General features: G+C 44.0%; 1 protein-coding gene across 6 annotated transcripts in view; it reads left to right on the top strand.

Annotated features, from left to right (window-relative positions):
• The window catches only part of celf2 (cugbp, Elav-like family member 2), a 114,160-nt gene that overhangs the window by 33,012 nt on the left and 56,790 nt on the right, over nucleotides 1-24,358 (top strand). Inside the window, exon 1 of one of the 6 annotated variants that reach the window (XM_086059869.1) lies at nucleotides 2,266-2,610. The exons of the other annotated variants lie outside the window; for them this stretch is intronic. Within the exon in view, the coding sequence (XP_085915995.1) occupies nucleotides 2,534-2,610 (77 nt within the window). The 5' untranslated portion in view covers nucleotides 2,266-2,533. Of the gene's footprint in view, nucleotides 1-2,265; nucleotides 2,611-24,358 lie in introns of those variants that run through there. 6 annotated transcript variants of the gene reach the window in all.

The following is a 24,358-nucleotide window of genomic DNA, read 5'->3' as shown; positions in this document are numbered from 1 at the left end:
AATCTTTGACTGTCTCAGGATTCGATTCCGATTTTTGTGTCTGCGATTTTCGATTTGGAATCGATTTCGATTCCAAATGATCGCATTGGCAACGATTTCTGCTTCAATTTATAGACGTGCAAATAATCGTCATGATCGACTCCAGTCGGACCCGCTAATGCTAATCACCGCGCTACCCGGGGCACTTTTATTGCCCAAAAGAACGGCTATTCATACAAAACGCTTCAGGAATGTACACAAAAAAGCATCTTCACGACTTTTTACTTCTTCTCTCCTATGTGGCTACAACTTAACAGTGTATCAGAACACGCGGAACCACACTGCCCCTAAGTGGCCAAATCGTGTACAACATGAACAGCGCTCCCATTAAGGGCACACAGAAACAAGCGCAAAACAGTATCAAATCATTTAAATAAGATGGATTTTGGGACATTCGGAATCGTACTCAATGAGAATCGTGATTCTTATGAAAATCTTATTTTTTAGTATCATGTCTGTCTGGTAGTTTCGAGGTTCTCGCAAGCGAGTCGGCGTGACGGATACACACACAATAGCACATGCTATAAATGTAGCACTGTCAAAAAACAAAACGCTAAATCAGGCATCCATGTTTTGTCATCCGCCGGGTCATCGAGCATTCCCGATGGCGTCGGGATGGGACCGCTAACCGGGCGGTCGCGTTTCCACCGGCACGCTCCGTTAACGAGCGGGTCATGGGGATGAGGCGGTGGTTGGAGGAGGGCCCGTGCACGCTGTCTGAACGCCGGCGCTTCCGCTTTAGCTCAAACGCAGCTGCTTGCCACTTTCAATTATGGATGAGCGCCTCGTGAAATATTCACATGTGAAAAGATACCCACAATCCTCGGCGAGGATTTCAGCTTTGATGCTTGCGACTTGCTCCTAATCGTTAACGGGTCAGAAAAACAGGCACCGTTACCCCCGAGATTTTTTTTTTTTTTTTTTTTTTTACTATCTGCCGAGAAACTCTGGCCGAAGTCAAACCTGTATTGCGCCGATGCCGTCTAGTGGCGCCAAGGAAACACAATGAAGTGAGTTTTAAGTTCCACATAGACACAAAACTGTACCCCCACTAATCTAAACACAGCATTCTTGTGTTTGTGGAGTTTGAATGAAGCTGCAAAAGGGCAGCCGTCTTCATCCACCTTCGAGGCGGCCATTTTGCCACTTGATGTCGACTGAAAGTGACATTGACATTGGCAGGCAGTAATGTCACGTTTCGACGAGTCGGGTTGCATCGAACACATAAATGTCAAGAACATTGACTTTCTCTTTAAAGTCATTGACCAGCAGCCATTTTCAAAGTTCCCTTTATTGGCAGCCATTTGCAAATTGTTGGTTTTGGCCGCAGCTTTTTGAACCTTGCGCGCTATTGGATGTTGACTGTTATAATTACTTCTGAGATGGTATTGTATTGTTTCCTCTCAACACAATCTCCATTTCAAGAGAATTCATCCAGAAAATCAAACTCTCTGACGTGTTGCTTCCCGTCTACGTCTTTTTCCTCTCGACATTATTTCCCAAAACGCGACGGCGGCGCCTTCCATTTCACGGCGGATTAAAGCGGCGGCGGCGCTAATTTGTGTGTTAAAAGCCACATCGCCTTCCTCCAATGTGGTTTTGCGGATTCCTGTGGAGCTCCAAGGTTCTTGTTGTTTTGCTTTTTGTTTTTTTTTTTACAATCCTTGCTAACTAACAAACATGCCTTGGCGGAGGTAACAATGAGAAACGCATTCATTCTGCTTGTTTTTTTGTTTTCCTGACCCACATCATCTTCCTCGGGCGACGTTTATTATTATTATTTTTTTTATATATTACATGGCTAACCACCCCCCCCCCCCCAACCCCTATTGGGTTTTTCACTTGTACTGTTCGATAGACATTTTCTAGATCTCCATCTGGGCGGCAGCTGGCTTTGTCAGGACACATGTAAGACAGGCACACACACGAGAAGTGCGAGACTCAAACCCTGAACCCTCCCAACTGTGAGGCGGAAATGCACTTTTGATGTGCAATTCACTGGAGTCACATTGAATGCGCTTCATTCGGAGCGTTGCTTTGCGCGTGTATGTACGCGCATTGGAGAAGGTGGGGGTGAGGGGGGAGGTGGGGGGGGGGGGGGGGGGGGTGTTGAGTCTGCTCACGCTTGAAGAGCATCGCCCAAGCCCCGCCCCCCCCCCCCCCACACCAGTCCGCACCTTGCTCTCCAAGCGAGCGGCCACGCGTGCGTGCGCGCGCGCTCTTCGCCGACACGAGAGAAATAAAGAACGTTAGCGGGCGCAAATTGAGAGAATCGCGACTATTCGGAAAAAGCAAAACCACATTTTGGGTGGGAGGAAGAGGAGGAGTTGTGACGAGCGAGAGGAAGATGTGATGCGCGGCTGTGCCGGAGAGTCTTCCGTGGGGAGGACGCCTGTCTGCCAATCAGCCTGCACCTGCCCCCCCGGCACCCCACTTCCCCCCCCCCCCCAAGCCCGCCCCCCAATTCCGCCCCCCCCCCCTCTTTGGAGCGACCATGACTTCCGCGTACAAGCTGGACTTCCTTTCTGACATGATGGTGGAGAACCGCCTGCTCGTGCCCGCGGACACAATGTGAGTTTTGCTCTCCCGGTGGCGACTCTTTTATTTCTCTTTATTTGTATTTTGTCTCTTGTGTGTGTTGGGGGGGGCTTGAAACCGTCAATGTCTCTATGATGCTGTGATCGCCCGAGTGTTAGGGGGGGGAGGGGGGGGGACTTTTTGTTGCACACACGTGTTTCTTCTTCTTTACAAGCCCCTCCCTCCTCGTGCATGTCCCACTTCCGTCCCCTCGGCTCAGCTGTGATGCTGTGTAGTGCGTTCAAGTGCAAGTGCGTTTGTGTTTGTGTGTCGTTAACACACACGCTAACTTGTTCAGCAACAACACACACACACGCGCACACACACACACGCACACACAGCGACAGTGACTGAAGTGTGTAAGAGAATGTCACAGAAGGCTGCACAACAGTGAGAAGACATTTGCACATAACTTGTCTTATTGCAGAACATTTCCTGGTCACTACTTAAAGCAACGTGACGTCATTTTTGTCGTAAACGTTTTGGCGTAATTACGCTCACCTCGTGTGGTAACGAGTGCCTTTTTACGTACTGAAGTTTTCCATTGTCGTCACAACGTAACCTAATTGGTGATTCCGAAAACAAATCGTTTCATTTTGGAGGCTTTCAACTCTGTAACATTGCTTGCCGGCCTCTGGCAGTTGTAACGTGTCGTTTGGATTTTGTATTGTAACTTTTCACCGTAACGTTGTAACATATAATATCTTTGTCGTAAGCAACTTGTCGTAATTGTCTCGTGGTGTAAAGTGATCACACGGTTTTTGAGGCCTTTCAGTTGCGCGACAGTTAGCTGGCCTCGCGATAACTTTCCATCGTAATCGTGTCACCTAACAATGTAACACATCTTCGTGGCATTGTAATGAATGATCATTTCCCCCGCCATGTTTGCGGCGCGCCATTGAACACATCGTAATCGTCTCGTAACACAACTTGATGTAACGTTTTTTGCGCATTTCAGCAAGGTGACGTTGTTAGCTCGCTCCTTGCTATTTTAACGATTACTGGTGATCTCGTATCGCAACATGTTGTCTTTCTCTTATTGTGAATTTCTGCGTGCGCCGTGCTGGGTTCTTGTCACATTCGGCTGAGTTCTCATAAAATAACAAATTGTACATTTGTTGTAGTGCAAACTTTTAGCAGCAGTCTTCTAACGTGTCTGTTTTTAACTCATTCACTCCCAGCCATTTTCACTGAAGCGACCCCCTTCGCTCCCCAGCTGTTTTACTGGATTTTGACTTGATTTTGCAAGGCCCACAGAAGATTGTGTTCTATTGCTATAAAAACATGGAAGTCTCTTCTTTCATCAGGAAAAAAAAGTATATTTCTATCTGTTTCCGCAATTAGCATTAGAATGTAGCTAAGTTTAATCATTATTCACAAACTTTTTTGAAAACACTGGGGAAAAGAGCTTTTTTTGCAACATGGCCCTGGTTGATCTCTTATACGCCGCTGCCTCCTGCTGGCTGTTTTTGTAATAACTACCATTTCTTTAACCGTTCTTTGCAGTTGAGAGGCTTCATCACAGCCTTCTGTATACGCTAGCATAAAAAAAAATAATAATAAATAAAAAACGTATACATACATATTTGGGAGCATGGCAATATTTAAGTTTTTGGAGCAAATGAGTTATAGCAAACTAAAGTCTTTCTCGAGTTCTGTTGCCTTTTTGCATCTTGTAACAAATGGTATGTTTTGTTTTTTTGACATCATGTACAATACAACAAGGTTATATGTAGAAAAAAACAGATTTACGGTGGTTTAGGAGTTCCTGGTGAATTTGTGTCCATGAGTCTGACGATCTGCTAAAGGGAATTCAGGTATTGCCTTTAGCCGACAGAGCCCCCCCCCCCCCAAAAAAAAACACCCCACGTTAAAACACTGCCAATAAGTTGAAACTGAAAACATGTAAAAAAAAAAAAGAAAAAAAGAGTGTATAAAAAAATCTGCAGATTGGCATTGAAAAAGACATAATACAAAAAAATATGCTTGAGTTTTTTTTTATGTCTGTATTTTATTTTTCAATACAACTTTTTACAATGCCAATACTTTTTGTTGTAATGTCAATGCAGCTTTTTCCACAAGGCACTTTTTTTTTTTCAATGCCAAATCTTATTGCCAGTGTTGTGTCTCCACAGTTGTGCCTTTTTTTTTCCCGGAACCCAAAACATGCATATTTATTGTCAGGTAGCACCTCGTGATCTTCTTTTTACATATTTGCATCTCGTAACAACTGGTGTGTTTTGTAAGTTCAATCCAATTGGCTGATTTGCGGGGGGGCGTCAACTTGAGGCCAAAGTGAGCCCGCCGGTGGGTGTCCATCATCTGACGAGCGTGATGCGGCGAGGCGCTCTCATTAATCAGGAAAGGCTCGGCGCTCGTCCCGGCCTTGCGCCCGGACACGCCGGCCTTCCCCGCCGCGAGAGGACGTGGGAATGATGTGGGCGGGCAGCGTGAGACGGGCCCGTCTGCGCCCCTCGCCGAGGAGGCGGACAGCTCGGGGCTGATAGCGCTTAGCCCGAATTACCCGAGCGCGCCTCTCCGCTCGCAATGTTCGCCCGCTAGCTCACTTGTACTTGTGATGCTTTTTGGGAATGAGACATTTGTCGTTTGTTGCAGCATTTATTGTTACGTTACGTTTTATGTATTTTATTGTATTTTATTTTTTATTTTTTATTTTTTATTTTTTATTTTTTATTTTTTATTTTTTATTTTTTATTTTTTTATTATTTTTTTATTTTTTATTTTTTTTTAAATTATTATTATTTTTTTATTTATTTTTTTATTGTTTATTTTTTATTGTTTATTGTTTATTTTTTATTTTTTATTTATCTTTTTTTTTATTCATTTAAAAAAAAAAAAAATTCTCTAAAGAGCTCAGTATTGTTCATTCGGAAATGTCATCATCATTGCTCTTTATTTTTTTTATTTTTTTTATTATTATTATTTTTATTTTTTTTATTTTTTTATCATATTGCAATGGGCCACATCATAAAATTGGTCCTTTTTTTTAGTACCGTTGTAGCTTTTCTGTTCCATGATGTTTTAATCTTCTCTTCTTTCTTTTTTTTATGTAACATGTTTGTATTTATGTAACGTGAGCGCGGCTGTCAGACGAACGGCGAAATCGAGGCTATCCTCGCTGGCGGTCGCGGTTGGGCATGCAGGGTTCTCGTTCCGGCCGGGCGCTCTCGTTCCGTGCGCCTGAACAAATATTAGCTGGCGTCACATTAGCAAGCGAGCGCCGTGAACGGCTCGATTCCGGCGGACAGCGCCGACGTGACGCGGAGCTCAAGCGGAACGGCGCCTCCTCCACCCCCCCCCCCCCCCCCGCTCGCTCCGGACGCCAATCCCGGGATTTCAGCATTTCTTTGAGAAACACGTGACATGCCTTCCCCTTTGCCCCCCCCCCCCCCACCCCCCAACTAGGCAAATCTCATGTCAAAATTTAACAGATGGAACGTGGAAATTTTGTACTACCTGAGTCCTACCAAACCTGCTTCGGAATTTGGAAACAGTTCTTATAGTTGGAGACACTCTTGTGATATGTGGAATGTGGCATGCCTAAAAAGGTCTGATTGTGTGGTAAAACTGGGTGATTAGTTGTTTGAGAGAAGTCCTACCACACCCGTCGAGGCAGACTGCTGCTCTTAACACATTTGTAAAAATGTGGCTCGAGTATGCTACGGATTATTTTAGTGATGTCGCATGATCAGCGTGATGAGTTGCTTGTCTGGAGTCCTTCCAGACCCGTAAAGCACTTTTGAACGTTTTGAAAAACTGATGAATGGAGAATAAGCCTGTCACAACAACGCATTTTGCTTCATGATAAATTTGCCCCAGAAAATATTGGGATAAACCATAATATATAATATAATATTAAAAGCTAGTTACATTTTTGGAGAATATAACATTGGGATTATTCAATGAAAAAAACATTGTAAATATCCAAAATAATTAAATACAGATCACTCGGCTAACAAAAAAATCCCCACACAAAATTGAAAAAATAAAGTATAAAGTTTCTGAAATTTTGCAAAAAGGTGACAATATGCAAAGACACTAATTTGTACAAATTCATCATTCTTTTTGTAAGTCATTTTTATTGTGTGGATATTTTTTTTGTCTTAAAACATTCTCTTGTATTTGATAACGAGGAAAAAAAAAAAAGGCAAATGTCTCAATGACGGCAAATTTCGCATTGTTATTAATCCCAAAAGATGCGACGCGCTGTAAAAAGCTACACGTCTGCAATAGAAGAAAGTGATCAATGCTTTTTTTTTTCATGCGACAAAGCAACAACGCCACGATTGCATTACGACAGAACAGCTGCCATCTTCTGGAGCCGACATCGATTTCAATCGCATCGAGCGGACGTGTGGCGCCGCAAAAACGTTTTTTGTCGCCTTTGAGCCTCATTTGTGTGTGCTACATTTTTGGCTCGTCGAGTGTTAGCATCCATCGCTAACGCAAGTGCCGCCATGCTGTCACGTCACCATTTTGTTTTTGCCAGGGTTGCTGGATACCAGTACCAAGTACCGATACCACACAGAACATTTCAACAACAAAAAAAAGAAAGATATATCCCAATATAGCGTTTTTACTCCAAATTGAATGACATGAATGGCGTTTGTTTGTTCTTCAAATGTCTTAATTCTTGATATTAAAACGTCCACAAGAGGGCAGTCGATACGGCGCAAAAGGCCAGGCATCCATATCAGTACTCGCTCATGCCCGGTTTTGGGGGCGAGCTGAACATTAGTGGCTTGTTGATGGCATGTTAAAGTGTGACTTGATGTTCTCCCGCTCGAGCACACGCGTTCTCTTTGTGAATCGAGGCGTGTGAGTAAGACGTGCTGAATGCTTTTTTTTTTTTTTTTTTTTCCCTTCCCCAAGAGGAGTATTTATCGGGCGGCCTTGAGAGGAGCGGCGTGCTTTTTAGCGACTCAAACACATGCACGCACACACGCACACACGCACACTCATGTGTCCCCAGGCCTCCGGAAAATGCACAATGAAGCCTCTTCTTCCTCGCATATCGTCCCCTTCCTCCCCGGGATCATCAATAGTCGGCCGCGGGGGAGAGCTTACCACTCTTGGGTTTTTTCTTTTCTTCCCGTCCTCCTCTCCTCTTTTGCTCTCTTTTGCTCTCTCGCTCTCTCCATCCATGGCCGTCCAAGCGTGCTAAATGATTCCCGCCGTCAAGCCTCCATCCAGTCTTGAGAGCGGCTCATTACGGCATCGGAGGAGAGGAATTCCGGATTAGGGCCTGGAGAGAGACGTGGAAATAGCTGAGACGGATCAACTCGTCTCCATAGTTTTGTATTTAAGCTTGGAAAAGGGAAAAAAAAAAAAAAACTGAAGTCTGGTTCGTGGACAGTTGGATTGTGTGACGCTGTCACTTTAAGGGCAAAATTACAGCTCGAGTTACGTGACTTTACGATACGATGTGAGGGATTTTTTTTTTTTTACTTTGACTTGTGAGCAAAAATTGGAGATAAGAGCAATGAACTATCAAGTTTACTTTCAAACTACACATAAAACTGAGAATGACACATTGTACAATACATTTAAAACAACCACGCAGCTTAGCCTTCTGCTAGCTTAATGCTAGCACGCAATGCAAAACGTCATAGACAGGTTAACAAAATGAGCATTGACAAGCTAGTAGTTATAAACCTTGGAACAACTGATGCTTGAACACTTGAGTGCAGCAGCACATGTAAACAGACACGATAGCAAACAACTCGAAAGCATCTTTATTTTTTATCTTCTGCCATAAACGACTAATATTGTTAGCTGATTTGAGATACGTTTGCTCTATGATGGCAGTGAACTCTCTTCACTCATATATTCTTTATCTTTTTGAAGAAAAAAAATGAGATCATATTTACTTCAGCTTCAAACTATTGTAAGTGACTTCAGTACGATTGCTTCTGTAATCTTTGCAGCGTCTGAAAAATATCTGCCTCGTAGTATTACGTTGTTTGTCCACATTTGTTGCTCCACCGTTTGTTTTCAAATATCAGTTGCGTCAAGGTTTAGAACTACTGCGATATCAATACTCATTTCATTTGCCTGTCTATGATGTTTTGCAGTATGTGTTAGCATTAAGCTAATGGACTTGAGTAAGGTTTGGTTTAACGTATGTGCCACTATCTTGCAGACTGCCGTCGAAAAACTGGTAAATGGGCAAGGCACCCCCCCAAAATTCCCTGACTTGGAAATTTCCCAGAATTTTTTCAGCCCTTTTGCAGCCCCTGCGGCGTCTCAAATCTTTTTGCCCATGTCGTGTGACGATGACAATTGCCACGTTTCCAAGTGTCATTCCCAGCAAACACATGTTCAAATGCAGGTCGGTCCGATTGGGAATCAAACCTAGCGGCCAACGCGCGTGTGCTAAACGTTGCCAACTTGCCCATAAATCCCCGTCTGGTTGTCTTCTGGCGTGTCTTCATGCGGCCGGGGCTGCTTAGTATGGACGTGGCGGCGGCGCGACGTGAGCGCACATAACCCGGCAGCCTGTCAGGTGTAACCTTGACTGCCGCCACCGGCGCGTGAATGCTAATCCGACGCCGTGGCGCCCGGCGGGACATGGGACGCCAATGTCACCACCATTGGCAGCACGACGGCATCGCGCCACATCCCTGTGGAGTCCTCAGAATATTTTCATTTCAATATTTAAGTTTTGTGATACATTTCTTCTTTTTTTAAATGTCTGTATTGCATGTAATACAATTAAGTAAAATCAAATCAAATTTATTAAAAAAAATATAAAAAAAGTCAGGAAAAGTTTGAATTAAATAAAATACAAATACAAAGGATTATTGCATGTAATACAATTAAGTAAAATAAAATAAAATTTATTAAAAAAAAAAAAAAGTCAGGAAAAGTTTGAATGAAATAAAATACAAATACAAAGGATTATTGCATGTAATACAATTAAGTAAAATAAAATAAAATTTATTAAAAAAAAAAAAGTCAGGAAAAGTTTGAATGAAATAAAATACAAATACAAAGGATTATTGCATGTAATACAATTAAGTAAAATAAAATAAAATTTATTAAAAAAAAAAAAGTCAGGAAAAGTTTGAATTAAATAAAATACAAATACAAAGGATTATTGCATGTAATACAATTAAGTAAAATCAAATCAAATTTATTAAAAAAAAAAAAAAGTCAGGAAAAGTTTGAATTAAATAAAATACAAATACAAAGGATTATTGCATGTAATACAATTAAGTAAAATAAAATAAAATTTATAAAAAAAATAAAAAAAAAAGTCAGGAAAAGTTTGAATGAAATAAAATACAAATACAAAGGATTATTGCATGTAATACAATTAAGTAAAATAAAATACTATTTATTTTAAAAAAAATCAGGAAAAGTTTGAATGAAATAAAATAAAATAAAAATAAGAAGGAAGGGAACATTTTTATCGAAAAAATGAGGATTGAAGATTAAAAAACATTTTTTTAATATTTTGGGAGACTGTGATATACATTTATTTACAGTTTATATTTTCACATTTTTGCAACCAAAATATTAAAAATGCTCTTTGTAACCAAACCACATTCACGTAATTACCCTCTGGACTTCGTGTTGTGTGACATATTTGCAACATTTTGCATCATTTTTGGACTAAAGCATCTTTGCTGGCATTTGTATCGATGTGTGCGTTGCAGATCGCAGCGTGATCGATGGCGCCATTGTTGCGCTGTTATTGTGGGGCGGGGCGGGGGTGGGGGCGGGGGGTTTCTTTGACGGCTTTATTGGGACGCATGATGTAGTGGTTGTCCCCAAAGGGACTTCCTTGGATGGCCAGAAATGCACTTGATCTTTTGCTGCCGGGTCCCCGAGGGGGCTTTTGATGGGGGAGGGGGGGGTGCACTTATGACTGTGATCTAATCTGCACACACACACACACACACACACAGACACACACACAGTATGACAGTCATCCACTCAAAAGTCCATTCATGGAGTCAGTCCAAAGAATTGCGTCTTTCTTACTGTGAGTTTCTCGCTTTTTTCTCGTCTCCTACTTTGAACTCATTTTTTTATTTGTATTTTATTTTTTATTCTTATCAGATCCAAAGAATGATGGCAGCAATATGCGGCAGCGCAGTGTGCAAAGACTCCTTTGTAAAGTGGACACCAAATATTTTCCAATAATTGTCATTTCAAAGCTTATTGAATACAGCAACAATAAAAGGTTACTTATACTGAGTGTAATTCGTAAATAAATAAATATTCTAAATAAAAACTGTTGATTATAAATGTAAAATGTTACCAACTTTTATAATTACAAAATGTTCATGTTAAATAATCAATTCATTAAATAATTACAAATTTAAATATATCATGTGAATAATTACAGTAATATGTACAAAGAAAAGAAGAATAAAAATGAACCGACTTCAATGAATGAGTGAATTTTGTTTTCATTCTTTCAAAAGTGTGACTTTCTTGGTGGTGGTTAAAAAAAGCAGTTTGTGCGGCCATCGTGCGGCGTTTGCTTGGCTTGGTGCAATCCAGCCAGTTGGCAGCATTCGCCCCAATGACCTCCTGCAGGGAGCCCAGTGCGCTAGTAGGAGGGGGGTTAGCATTAGGTCGCTGTTCTTCCTCCAGGCTGCTGCTGCGTTGTCGTCTCCTGTTTTTGTTGTTTTTTCCCGCCGACACAAGCCCAGCGGGTCCGCCTGGAGGAAGCGCGATGGAAAGCGAAACGCTTTTCTCATCAAATTTGTTGGCCAAAAATTAAAAGTTGTCATTGTTCAAGAGTGTTGTCACTGACTATTAAAGAGAAGAAGCTAATGGCTAAAGTTAGCATTGTCTCATTGCTAATGTTAGCTACGTCTTCAAGCATGCTGATAAACACATTTTATTGGCAACAATGCTAGCAGTTACTTTTTGTCTTAGCTTGTGTCAGATGTCAAGAAAGTAGGGTTGGGTGATTCATAGATTTAATCGGCTTTAGTTTTTTTTCTCCTCACATTGATGTAAATCAGATTTTTGAGGGGGGAAATTGTGCGCTGTTTGGGCCAAGCATTGCATTCTGACAGGCCAACAGTAAGCCCACCTTGCCCCCCCCCGTCTACATTTGGCGCGGCATACTCGCGTCGATTAACAGCACCCCCGGGTTACGCCTCCAGGTGGGCAAAAACTCAATTTGCAACTGGCCACTCGTCCAAATTGTTCCTGGAGCGGACCCGGCGGAGGATTAGCGCGTCCGGGCGGGTTGCGTTATTCCATGTCACGGCGGGATTTTGCAGATTAGCGGCGTTTAATCCCGACACGTGATCAAAGCGGCTCATTTGTGGTTCGGATGTCGATCGGCGGCACGATACGACACTTAAGGGAGCGCTCGTAGAGTTGGCGCGCGCCTTCCATCGGCGCTGCCAGCTTTTCTCAAATGTGAAAATGTCGCTTATTGATTTATGGCGGTTACACATGTTGACGCAATTTTGAATGTGGCCAATAAGCACGACACCTCGAGGGGAGCGCACACGGCTGTTGAGATCAATTCTCGACGGGGAGTGTCATGTGAGCCACCGTGCATAGATGGGTTGGGACTGGAATGCATGTGTGCAGCTGACGCGAATTGCATCACCAGGAAGAATTGAGAGACAAACCACATTTTTATTATTTTCTAAAAAAAAAAATTATTTTGTTACAATATTTTATTTTTGTTGTTTTATTCGATTTTTCTTTTCTTTCTTAAATTGTTTTTTTTTATTGTCATTGTTTTTTTTAAATGTTTTAATGTACAGTATTTATTTTATACCATTTTGTTACTTCTGTTTCATGTTTTTTTTTCTGTTTTATTTTATTCTTTAACATTGTATCATTGTGCGATTTTCATTCTCATTCATTTGTTTTAATTTTATCACTTTTTTCAGTTTTTAATTTTATTTGATAGATTGTTTTTTATCTTTAGAATGTATTTTCTTTTGTACAACTTTGTAATTTCTGTTTCATTTTATTATAATTTTTTGTTAATATTTTATTTTTAAATTTCTGTGTTTCTAAGCAAATTTGATTGTAATTTAAATATGTTTCTTATTTATTTTATTTATTATACATATACAATGTGTAAATATAAGATATACATATATATATTTCCATTATTTCAACTGTAGCCCGTTTTATCAACCAAAGTTTGGCATGAATGAATTGCACTCCCTACCGTTTACAATTTCCGCTTTTAGTGACATAAAAACTACAAACGATTAAGTTTGAACCTCCATGAACTATTGAATTTGGAGTTTCTACTGCAACCCGTTTAGGCGGGAAATATCTCCACCATGATGACAGCTGCCACCAAGGAGCTGGCCTCGAGGGATGGTGTGCGTGGGAGTGCGTTGTCGCATGTTTGTGGGCGCCGCCGCCGCCGCCGTGCTAATTGCTTTGTGTTGCGCTAATGCTCTGCTTATCTTCACATCGCCAATTATGGGATGTAAGCAAGGTGTGTGTCTATATACGCCATTAGATCATTTTGCAATCCATGTTGCCCATCGTGTTGTAACATGCTCCTTACGTACACGAGTGTAACAACGTCCTTATGTCTTATTACTTTTACTGCAACCCGTTCAGTCAAGGAAGGAAACTAGTTGGGCCTGAGCTAATTGCGCTTTCCACTGGTGTTTACATAGTCTTAAAATTTAGTGACTAACAGACGTTGAGTAGTAAATAGTAACAATGGGAAGCTCAGTGAATACATTTCTCTTGCAGCCCATTTAGGCAGGAAACGAGATGGACCGAGACCTTCCACTGGCATTTGAATTGCAACTTACAGAGTTGGAGTCATGACCAAAACAGTACAAATAGAGGCTCTATGTATGTATCGCAGCCTGTTTAGGTAGGAAACTAGTCAGGCCTGAGATATTTACAGCCACTGCTGGTGTTGACATTGTCCCAATTTATAGCCACTAACAGTTGTAATTATCCCTAAAATTGCAAAAAGGGAGGCTCAGAGAATGGAGTTTTACCACAGCCTGTCAAGGCAGGAAACTAGTCAAGCCTGAGCTATTTGCAGCCTCTGCCGGTGTATACATTACATCAAAATGTAGTGACTAACGTCGTATTCACCGTTAAACCGTACAAATGGAAGCTAAGTGTACACATTTTTACCGCAACTTGTTATTGGGAAATAATTTCAATCTCTGATGCTTGCCATGATAGTTACATTGCCATAAAAATAATGATTTTGCAGCCCGTTTAGGCAGGAAAAACGTTAGGCCTTGTTTGCTTTTAGTATCCTGGTATTAGCTTGAAAACAAAACTTAAGTCAGAATCTTAACTAAAATAGCAAAGGTAGAAGCCAAATGGATGCATTTCAGCCTATTTAGGTAGGTAATAGGTTGGGCCTGAATTAATTGATTGCTTCATTATGTTGGTTTATATTGCTCCAAGAGCAATTAATCACCTTCAGCCTTAACATATAAGATGAATGTGTGCATTTGTACCACTGCCCGTTGAGGCAGGAGATTACTTTGTGTAACTAAGGGAATAGCATAGCTTTAAATGTATGAATTAGGACAAGTTCTGTACTTTTAAAATGTTTTCAATCTATGTGTTCGCAGTCCGTTGGGGTCCTTTTCCTGTTAGCATGCAGACCCGTCATCGCAGCAGTCTCTCTAAAGCAGGTTATTGTCAAGAAGCAGGCACCTCGCCAAATGATAGCGCTAACCCTCTTACGCGCCCGCTAACAGCATGTCATCTTCCGCCACTAATGTCAAGTAGGAACAGATCCGCCCAAGCAGACGGCAGTGGCGGTGACGGGTTGGGTTGACGGGTTGGGGGGTTGGGGGGTTAGGTTTTGGTGGTGGGGGGGGTACTTAATAACAGCGCGTGCTCACCTTACAGATTCCCGCGGGCGCACTCTTCCTGCTTCGTTGTATATAATTGCAAGTAAAAAGGGTTTCTACAGCAACCCGTTCAGGCAGGAAGCTAGCTCGAATTAATTGTGCTCTCGCCTCGGTAAAATGTTTATTTTGTGACCAGCATAACACATGATTAGTTACGATCCTCCCCAAAATAGTAACTACTGAGGCTCCATGTGTGGATTTCTGCTACTGCCCGTTTAGGCGGGAAGTACTTTGAACTGTGTGCTCACCGAGTTTAGAATTTTTTTGTTGCTGCAGAAAACAAGTGGTATTGCTTAATAACTGGTTGAGGGATTTGCTGTTATTCCTTTGCAAAGTTTGCTTCAACTCTTGCTGATCCCGTCTGTCGCTGGACTTTGTTCTGCCTTTGTTCACCCCTTCAAAGGAGACATCCAGTCGAACCCGACGCAGCAACAGCAAATATTCCTCATCTCGCACTCGGAAGGTTCTGGAATGGGGCCCGAGGCTTTTTCAGGACACAATGAAGTAGATCTGTAAAAGTTTCCCGTCGCATCCCCCAAAGTCGTCCCTGCGGAAGCTCGGATTTCATTCATTTTGCTCTCATTTTGCTCACCCCGCTGCCGAGGCGCTTTCAATCAAGCGGCAAGCTAATTAGGGCGGCCGCCTCACCTCCGCCGCCCTAATGACGGCGGCGCCGCATCCCGTCTTGTTTTTTTTTTTTTTGCTCCTACATCAAAAGGCGCATCCCAGTGGAGTGGCCACAGCCATTTAGCGCCGCATGTTTTGTTTGCTCGTTAACTTTGTCGCTTGCCGTTTGGATCAAAGCGGCTTCGGAGGGCGAATTAGTGCGCTACCTATTAGCGCCACCGCCTCACTAATGGCGCGGCGCCTCAACGGGGGGGGGGCACGGATGGCGGGTTTGAATGAGCGACTTGTGAGCGACAGTTGGCGGGCGCAAGGCAGCCTCTGCGGTACTGACTTCTCCAACAGAGAGAGGGTAAATGTGTGAATTTCTACTGCAGCCCATTTAGGCAGGGAACAAGTTCAAACTAACTGCACCCTCATCTCGTTGAAAGGTTGTTATACCATGTAGCACAAGAAGAGAAAAAATATATAGATATTTTTTTCCTAGTTAGGCTGGAAGCTGAATGTATGTGTCTTTTTTTCCCCAGCCCGTTTAAGCAGGAAGATTAGTTGGGCCAGAATAAATTGTGACCTTTGCTTTTTATGTTGCCTCAAAGTGTAAGAACTACAAAATAAAAAAATGAGTCCTTTCTACAATATTAAATATGGAGTTTAAATGTGACTTTCCACTGCAGCCCATTTCACCAGGCAACAAAGCAACCGCAGCCCATTTAAGCTTTCGGAAATGATTTGCGGGCGCCTCCTTGCTAATGACGCGGCAGGAAGCCCGTCTAGTCGCCTTTGACGGCTCGTCAAGCAGGGGGGCGTGTCTGTAAGCTGTGAGTGGCGGTTGACGGCCATTGTGTTAGCAAAGAATGACAGGCCGTCTTCTGAAAGTGCTTTTTTTGATTGACACGCGTTGGCTGCCTCCCGAGAGAGAGCGCGCACGTTGCGCGCACTCGCTCGCGCTCTCGCCTTCACAAATGAAAGTTTTTAGCTTTTGGGTTGGTTTCACTGTTTCTTGTAAACAAGAGTAATTACAAGAGTGAGTGAGTGAGTGGCTTTGTCTGTGTGCGCATGCGATGTGTGTAAGTGGGTGAATGAATGGCTGAAGGAGTGCGTGCGTGCGTGCGCACGTGCGTGTGTGCGTGCCCCGGCGGTGTCATAAACTCACTGCGCCTGAGGCGAACACACGCACAGATGCTGTGAGCCACATGGAATCTCAGCCGGTCAGAATGAAAGCGTTCAGGCTTCACACGCACGCACACGCACACACACACACACACACACACAACGTTGACAGCTAACAGTGACCCGGCAGCCAGCGTTTGCCTCCGCTTTTCCCGCCGCAGAGTTTTAGCTTAGTGCGCGCACACACACACACTCCAACATCATGCAATATTTGTGTGTTGGGATGTTTAACGAGCACAGTTTTAATGGTAGCATCTTAACATGTCAAATGTGTTTATACGTTAACATGACGTTCTACTGCAGCCCGTTTAGACCACAAAAAGATGGGCTGAAATTCTTAAGAGAATCGTAGTGACGACAAAATAAGAAATGGTTGATGCCAATCATACAAATGTTAACAGCATTCCCTGCCTAAACGGGTTGCGATACAAAGTCACACGTAACCTACATTGTGACATGACAGGAATGAATTGGTTGTTTTTTGTTGTCACTATAGTTTGAAGCAATATGAACATATAGTACATTCAACTTCATTCCTGCCTAAACGGGCTGCAGCAGAAACTCACACAATTAGGATCTATCTTTATTACGCAATGAACATGATAGGATCCAGTAGCAGGCACAATTAATTAAAGATCAAAGTTAAATGTGTGATGCTGAATTTTTAGTGCAGCCCGTTGACGCAGCAAACTGCTTTCTACTGCAGCCCATTTAGGCAGGAATACATTGAAATAACTGTTTACATTGCTTCAACATGTAGTGACGACAGAAGAACAATTACATTCACCCCTAGTATTGTATTTATCATAGTTATTCATTGCGTAATAAAGATAGATCCTAATTGTGTGAGTTTCTGCTGCAGCCCGTTTAGGCAGGAATGAAGTTGAATGTACTATATGTTCATATTGCTTCAAACTATAGTGACAACAAGAAACAACCAATTAATTCCTGTCATGTCACAATGTAGGTTACGTGTGACTTTGTATCGCAACCCGTTTAGGCAGGGAATGCTGTTTAATTAATTGTGCCTGCTACTGGATCCTATCATGTTCCAGATGTAGAAACAGCAAAAGAACAAACCGTTAATCTTTCCTGAAGTGTTAAAGATGGAGGCCATTTGAAATTTTCACTGCAACCCATTTAGGCCGGGAACATGTTGCAATTAATCACACTGGTTGCGTGTAATGTTAATGACGTAACTACAAACTACGGAGTAACTGTCCCGAAAATAGTAAAGAGGGAGGCCAAGTACATATTCCTACTGCAGCCCGTTGAGGCAGGCAATATCTCGTCTTTCTAATAAATACCATATTTTCTGGTCTTTTGGTGTGGGTGACATCATTGTTCTTTGCTGAAAGGACGGCGAGTGAGGACTCGAGTCCCACGCGGGAGAGCGATGATGTCACTTTTTCAATGGCAAATGCTGATTGGCCGAGAGCTCGCGACTCCCCGGAGGAGGCCGAGCGACGTGAGAGAAGAGCAGAAGGAGGGTGGGACGCCAAGACGGAGGTGGCAAAGTGAGGAGGCGGGTGCGAGACGCCGGCTCGCCAAAGGCACGTGCGCGCGTGCGCGTGGATGAGTAATGGCCGCTGATGTCTCCCGTCGCTCTTGCGGTCGTCCTTCTTCCGCTACTTCATTACACGCCATCAATCTCGTCTGCTTCGCGCGTGCGCGTGTGCGTGTGACTCGTGGGGGGTGTTCAAGTCCCGGCGGCCGCTTCCTTGGAGCCTTGCTCCGTTTCCTACCTCAGCCCAAAACTTCCTTCTCGGCACGAAAGCCGCCAAGGAGAGTGAAAGGATGCGTGGGAATGAGTGAGTGATTGAGCGAGAGAGCGCAAGTGTGTGCGTCGTGGTGTAACAGAGCATTTGTGCACGTACACGTGCAATGAGCCGTCACCGGGAGCGCAGCGTAATGCGTTTAGCGTAATTCACCGCCGCGCTCAATAGGAATCTTTCCACAGGTGACATAATGGAGGCCGTTGGTCTCGCGCCGCCCCTCCAAGAAAATCCATGCCTATTACTGCTAACAAAGCAGAATGGATGTGTGCCATCGATCGCGCGCCGCTTCAGGTTAAAGCGCCGCCGGGAGACTGGCTCGCTAACAGGAAGTAACTCTGCGAATCCACCTGCTGGCGTCGGGTCTGGCTGGACCGCTGTTGGCCGTGCTGCGATGCATTGTAACTCCCGACTGACTCTCTCGCGGCTCTCGACTAACTTTACCGACCGTGCAACTAACTACGAGTACTTTGACACTCATGAATGACTGATGACTAACTCTAATGGCGACATGGCGCACATTGTTACCGCAACTTACTTCGCTGACTATCTCGATGCGGCACCACTAATGAATGCAAACGCATCTTTTATACTTTTAGGGGTGCTGTAAACCTCACCCTAATTAACATAACCCTTTAACCAGCCACTTGGAAAAAGTTGCACCTTGACTGAAAAGAATAGAAGAAAAAAAGTTGGAGGACTAAAGAGTGTGACCGGTCCAACTCGTTATGTGACTCATGAGTGACTCATTTTTAGTCGAATAATGAGTGCAGCATAATACGCGATAACGCTGCCAGCCTCTTGTAGCGCGATGGCATCATCCACCCTGCCGCCTGCTAACCGTGATTTATGCTCTCGCTAATTGCTCGGACATCACACACACACACGCACGCACACACGCGCGCGCGCGACGTGACGGAAGATGGCCACCCGGGTGTGCGTAACCTTGACTGGTCTATTCCTGGCTGGTTAATTAGAGCAGGATCTCACTAATTAAAGGCGCCTCGCTCGCTTCCCCTTTCCCAGAATTCGGCAAACCTTTCAAAGGGTCCTTAGAGGACAAAAAAAAAATCATCTGAATGTTTCCGGATTGTCTTCCTGTCATAAAGTGAATTACTGCTAAATCACTGAATTGAAATCTCAGGTGAATTTGTCCTTTTTGTCAATTTAGAGACAAAAATACAGCCCGAAAAAAATAGTCTGATTCCGAGAAGTGCATGCCTGAGTGACACCGCCGACTAACAAAACCCACCATGACACTGACTCGCAACTAACTCGCGGATTGATAATGGTGCGTTGTTACTCCCGACTAACTCTATTGATTATGTCAACGTGATACATTGCTACTCGTGACTAACTTTTGTGACTGTCATTGTGTGACAAGTTGATACTCACGACTAATGCTGCTAACCATGTTAATACCAATGGCAATTAACTCTATTGACACCTGGCTCCCAACTAACTGTTGACTCTGGCTGTCAATTTGACACACATGGCAAACTCTACTGACCATTTGACACATTCTGACTCCTGACTAACTCTGCTGACTGTGTCAGTGTGAGACATTGATGACAAACTGTGCTGACCATGTGATGCATGATATTACCTCCAACTAACTCGACTGATGCTGCCAACGTGGCACATTACTAGTCATCACTATCTTTACCTGGCACATACTACTTACAATTAACTACAGTCTATCTCCATGTGACACTGCAGACTAACTCTGCTGACCATGTGACACACCTGACTAACTCTCCCTCCACCTGGCACATTATGCGCCATTTACGACCGGCTAAATCAATATGATACTTGCGACTAACTGAGCTGACCATTTCATGCATTGTTACTTCCAGCTGACTCCCCGTTAAACATTTTGACTTCCAATTAATACCACATCAACCCGAAAAAGCAAACAAGAAAAGCACAAATCTGGATCTGCATTCCCTTTGGGTGCCTTTAAATATCATCCACAGCGGCGTAGATGAGAGCCAGTAAAAGCGAGCGGCTGTTTAACACGACTCGTCGGCACTAAACCGCGGAAAAAGGCATCGCGGGAGATAGTAGGGATGCCAAAACGGGTCTGAATTTGCCAGCCTACCTGTCATGGGAGCGAGCTGGCAGGGGGTGGCGAACCTGAGGAAGGGAGGGTGGGGGTAGTGCAAATTGCAGACATGGAGTCAAACATGATGTGGAAGACGAGAGCTGAATGCGGGAGAGCCTTCATCCCCACCCTCCTCATCCTCGCTGTCAGATGCACAAACAGCGGATGACGTAAGAGCGACGCTTCATTAAACATTGAGAGGAGCGCGGAGCAGACAGGCCTCGGCGCGCAACGCACGCCAGCCAACGCGCCGCTCGCGTGTGCGCGCGCGTGCTCCCGTTGCGCTGAAAGGCGGCCAGGTCGAGGATGGCGGCGTACCGTTGCGATGGCGGCCCTAAAAATAGCCGCACAAGCACGGAACTCTCCTGACCATGTCACGGGATTACTCCCGACTAACTCTACTGACCATGACACTGTGACACTCCTGACGAGCTCGGTTGCTCGACTAACTCTCCTGACCATGTCACGTGATTACTCCCGACTAACTCTACTGACCATGACACTGTGACACTCCTGACGAGCTCGGCTGCTAGACTAACTCTCCTGACCATGTCACGTGATTACTCCCGACTAACTCTACTGACCGTGACACTGTGACACTCCTGACGAGCTCGGTTGCTAGACTAACTCTCCTGACCATGTCACGTGATTACTCCCGACTAACTCTACTGACCATGACACTGTGACACTCCTGACGAGCTCGGTTGCTAGACTAACTCTCCTGACCAAGTCACGTGATTACTCCCGACTAACTCTACTGACCATGACACTGTGACACTCCTGACGAGCTCGGCTGCTAGACTAACTCTCTTGACCATGTCACGTGATTACTCCCGACTAACTCTACTGACCGTGACACTGTGACACTCCTGACGAGCTCGGCTGCTCGACTAACTCTCCTGACCATGTCACGTGATTACTCCCGACTAACTCTACTGACCGTGACACTGTGACACTCCTGACGAGCTCGGTTGCTAGACTAACTCTCCTGACCATGTCACGTGATTACTCCCGACTAACTCTACTGACCATGACACTGTGACACTCCTGACGAGCTCGGTTGCTAGACTAACTCTCCTGACCATGTCACGTGATTACTCCCGACTAACTCTACTGACCATGACACTGTGACACTCCTGACGAGCTCGGCTGCTAGACTAACTCTCTTGACCATATTTACTTGGTAACACTTGCAACTAACTTCAACGTGGTACACGATTGCTCCCAACTGCTTTTCTGACCGTGTGATTTTGATGCTCTTGAATAAAGCTCCTGATCTTGTCCACATGAGACATTATTACTCCCTATTGATACTATGTCAAGGTTGTGCATTGTTACGCCCGACTAACTCCATTGACCATTTTAATGTGACGCATTCTTGCACAGTTCTAAGGACTATCAATATGACACTTATAACCATGTCGACATTACACGTTATTACTTCTGACTAACTGACCATGTCAACAAGAGACAATTGTTCCCAACTAACTCTCTTGTGACAGATCTCACTCGTGACACTACTCCTATGCATATGTGATATAATGTTACCACTAACTCTCGTAGGTCAATGTGATAGATTGTTACTCCCGACTAACTCCACTGGCCATGCTAACATAACACCACCGACTAACTAGTAACATGTCAGAGTGACACATCCTTAATCATGACTAACTCTTCCGTCAGTGTGACACTCCCGAGGCCTAACTTGCCTCGGTGTGATAGATTATTATGACCGACTCACTCTGACTAACTATATGTGATAAATTGTTACTACTGACTAACTCTACTGACTGTTCAATATGACACTTATAACCATGTCGACATTACACGTTATTACTTCTGACTAACTGACCATGTCAACAAGAGGCAATTGTTCCCAACTAACTCCTCCTGACTATGTCATTGTGACAGATCTCACTCGTGACACTACTACTCCTATGCATATGTGATATAATGTTACCACTAACTCTCGTAGGTCAATGTGATAGATTGTTACTCCCGACTAACTCCACTGGCCATTTTAATGTGACGCATTCTTACACAGTTCTAAGGACTATCAATATGACACTTATAACCATGTCGACATATTACTTCTGACTAACTGACCATGTCAACAAGAGACAATTGTTCCCAACTAACTCTCCTGACTATGTCATTGTGACAGATCTCACTCGTGACACTACTCCTATGCATATGTGATATAATGTTACCACTAACTCTCGTAGGTCAATGTGATAGATTGTTACTCCCGACTAACTCCACTGGCCATGCTAACATAACACCACCGACTAACTAGTAACATGTCAGAGTGACACATCCTTAATCATGACTAACTCTTCCGTCAGTGTGACACTCCCGAGGCCTAACTTGCCTCGGTGTGATAGATTATTATGACCGACTCACTCTGAGTAACTATATGTGATAAATTGTTACTACTGACTAACTCTACTGACTGTTGAGTACCAAAAAATGTTACATGTGAGTGAAAGCTGTTTCCCGCATGCGTGTGCACATCTGGGCGGGCACACGCACTCTTCTAATGAGTCCACTCCATCAGCATATGTCAACATATGTTGAAGGCAACACTGTTGATTTTCCTCCGCGGAGCGATTCGTGCACCGCTCGGGGAAAACGGGGGGGAATGGGAATGAGGGGATGAAGGCGGCGGCAAAGCAGGGATGCAAAACCATCCCTTTTAACACGTGCACGCACACGCACGCACACATTTTGAGCATATTGAGCCATCTGTCGTGTCGCTAATTGGTATGCATGACAATGTTTTTTCCGAGCCATAAAGCCTAATGAAAACGAGCACCCCCCCCTGCCCGCCCTAATATCCCTTAATGTTATCGCCCAATCTCCACAGCGCGGTCTTTTCAGGCCCGACGTGGCACTTTCCTCTCTTCCTGTCGTTTCCACTGCCAGGGTCCCGCCCATTTTTACTTCACTTTCCTCTCTTCTGCCTTTCTTGTGCCAGGCTGCACTCATTTTAAGTTCTCAGGCCCGACGTAGCAGTTCCCTCCCTTTCTGTCTTTTCTTTAACATGCGACACCCATTTGCAGGATTTTTTTTCGGCAGTTTGCAGGCCCCGATGTGGCAGCTGACTTTCTTCCCGTCTTTTCCTCCGTCGGTCTGCACTCGTTCGCGCTATTAACAAGTTAGTTTTCAGGCTCAACGCACGTCCCACCTCCCAGATGCCGCGGAATCCTGTCTGAATCTCTCACCACATCCGGAGCACTTAAGCTCTACACGATTAGTGTGCGCAAAGTGTCAAGGGTGAATCGCTCCGTTGCAACCGAGCACTTGCCGCTGTCGCCATGGCAACAAGACGACGAAGACGACGCCGGAATGTGTTGTTTTGAATGAAGCCGCGCTAAGCGTCGTTAGCGTCGTTTATGCCGAAATGCGCTAATTTGGGAAAGAGTCGTGTTTTGGTGCGGGGAAACATAACCTTGGTACTTGTCATGCATCGGTGTGTTGTCTTACGTGTATACGCGCGCGCGCATGAAGTGTGCACGTCCTCATTAGCGCGCGGCAGCTCGTTAGCGCACCGCTAGCCGAGCGCCGGGGCACCGGTGCAGCTTCATTAGCCACTGTGACATTTATCTGATGCTTTTCTCTCTCTCTCTCTCGCCGTGGCATGTGTATAGCGCGTACCGCCGTGTTGCCATGGCGGCCAATGTGTGCACAAACACACACACACAACAATCAGCTATCATTCATTGATGCTAGCGGTGTACAGTAGATGCTAATGAACGTATGAAAGGAAAGTTGGAGGGAGTGGTGTGTGAAAATTGTCTATTTTTAAAATAATTATTTTATTTTTTTTATATTTTCAAAATATTTGTCATTTGTATGTGAAGAAAATTGTGTAATTCTTCTTTTATTCCAAGAAATTAGTTCTACTTTTTTCATTTATTTTTTCAAATTAGAGACTTTCTTTTAACATCTAAAATAAAAGTTTGATTCTATTTCCATCATTTGAACTTTTAAAATAACAGAAAAGAAACCTGGTCACCCTGCAGACTTTATAGCAGGCGCTTTGGAAAGCTGAGACCCGAGAACGTCATGGATTGTTCACAATCATTGTCGAGATAGCGCAGGTGATGATCTCAAAGGTTTTCAATGCTGACTCATCTGATGTTGCCGCAAACGAGATGACAAAGAAATAAGATAGCAGGAAAAGCCTACAAGAACACTGAAAC

Source organism: Leptonotus elevatus, chromosome 17 (assembly GCF_054856555.1).
Source record: "Leptonotus elevatus isolate MCC_2025b chromosome 17, RoL_Lele_1.0, whole genome shotgun sequence".
NCBI lineage: Eukaryota > Metazoa > Chordata > Actinopteri > Syngnathiformes > Syngnathidae > Leptonotus > Leptonotus elevatus.
This window is presented reverse-complemented; position numbering and strand designations above follow the sequence as displayed.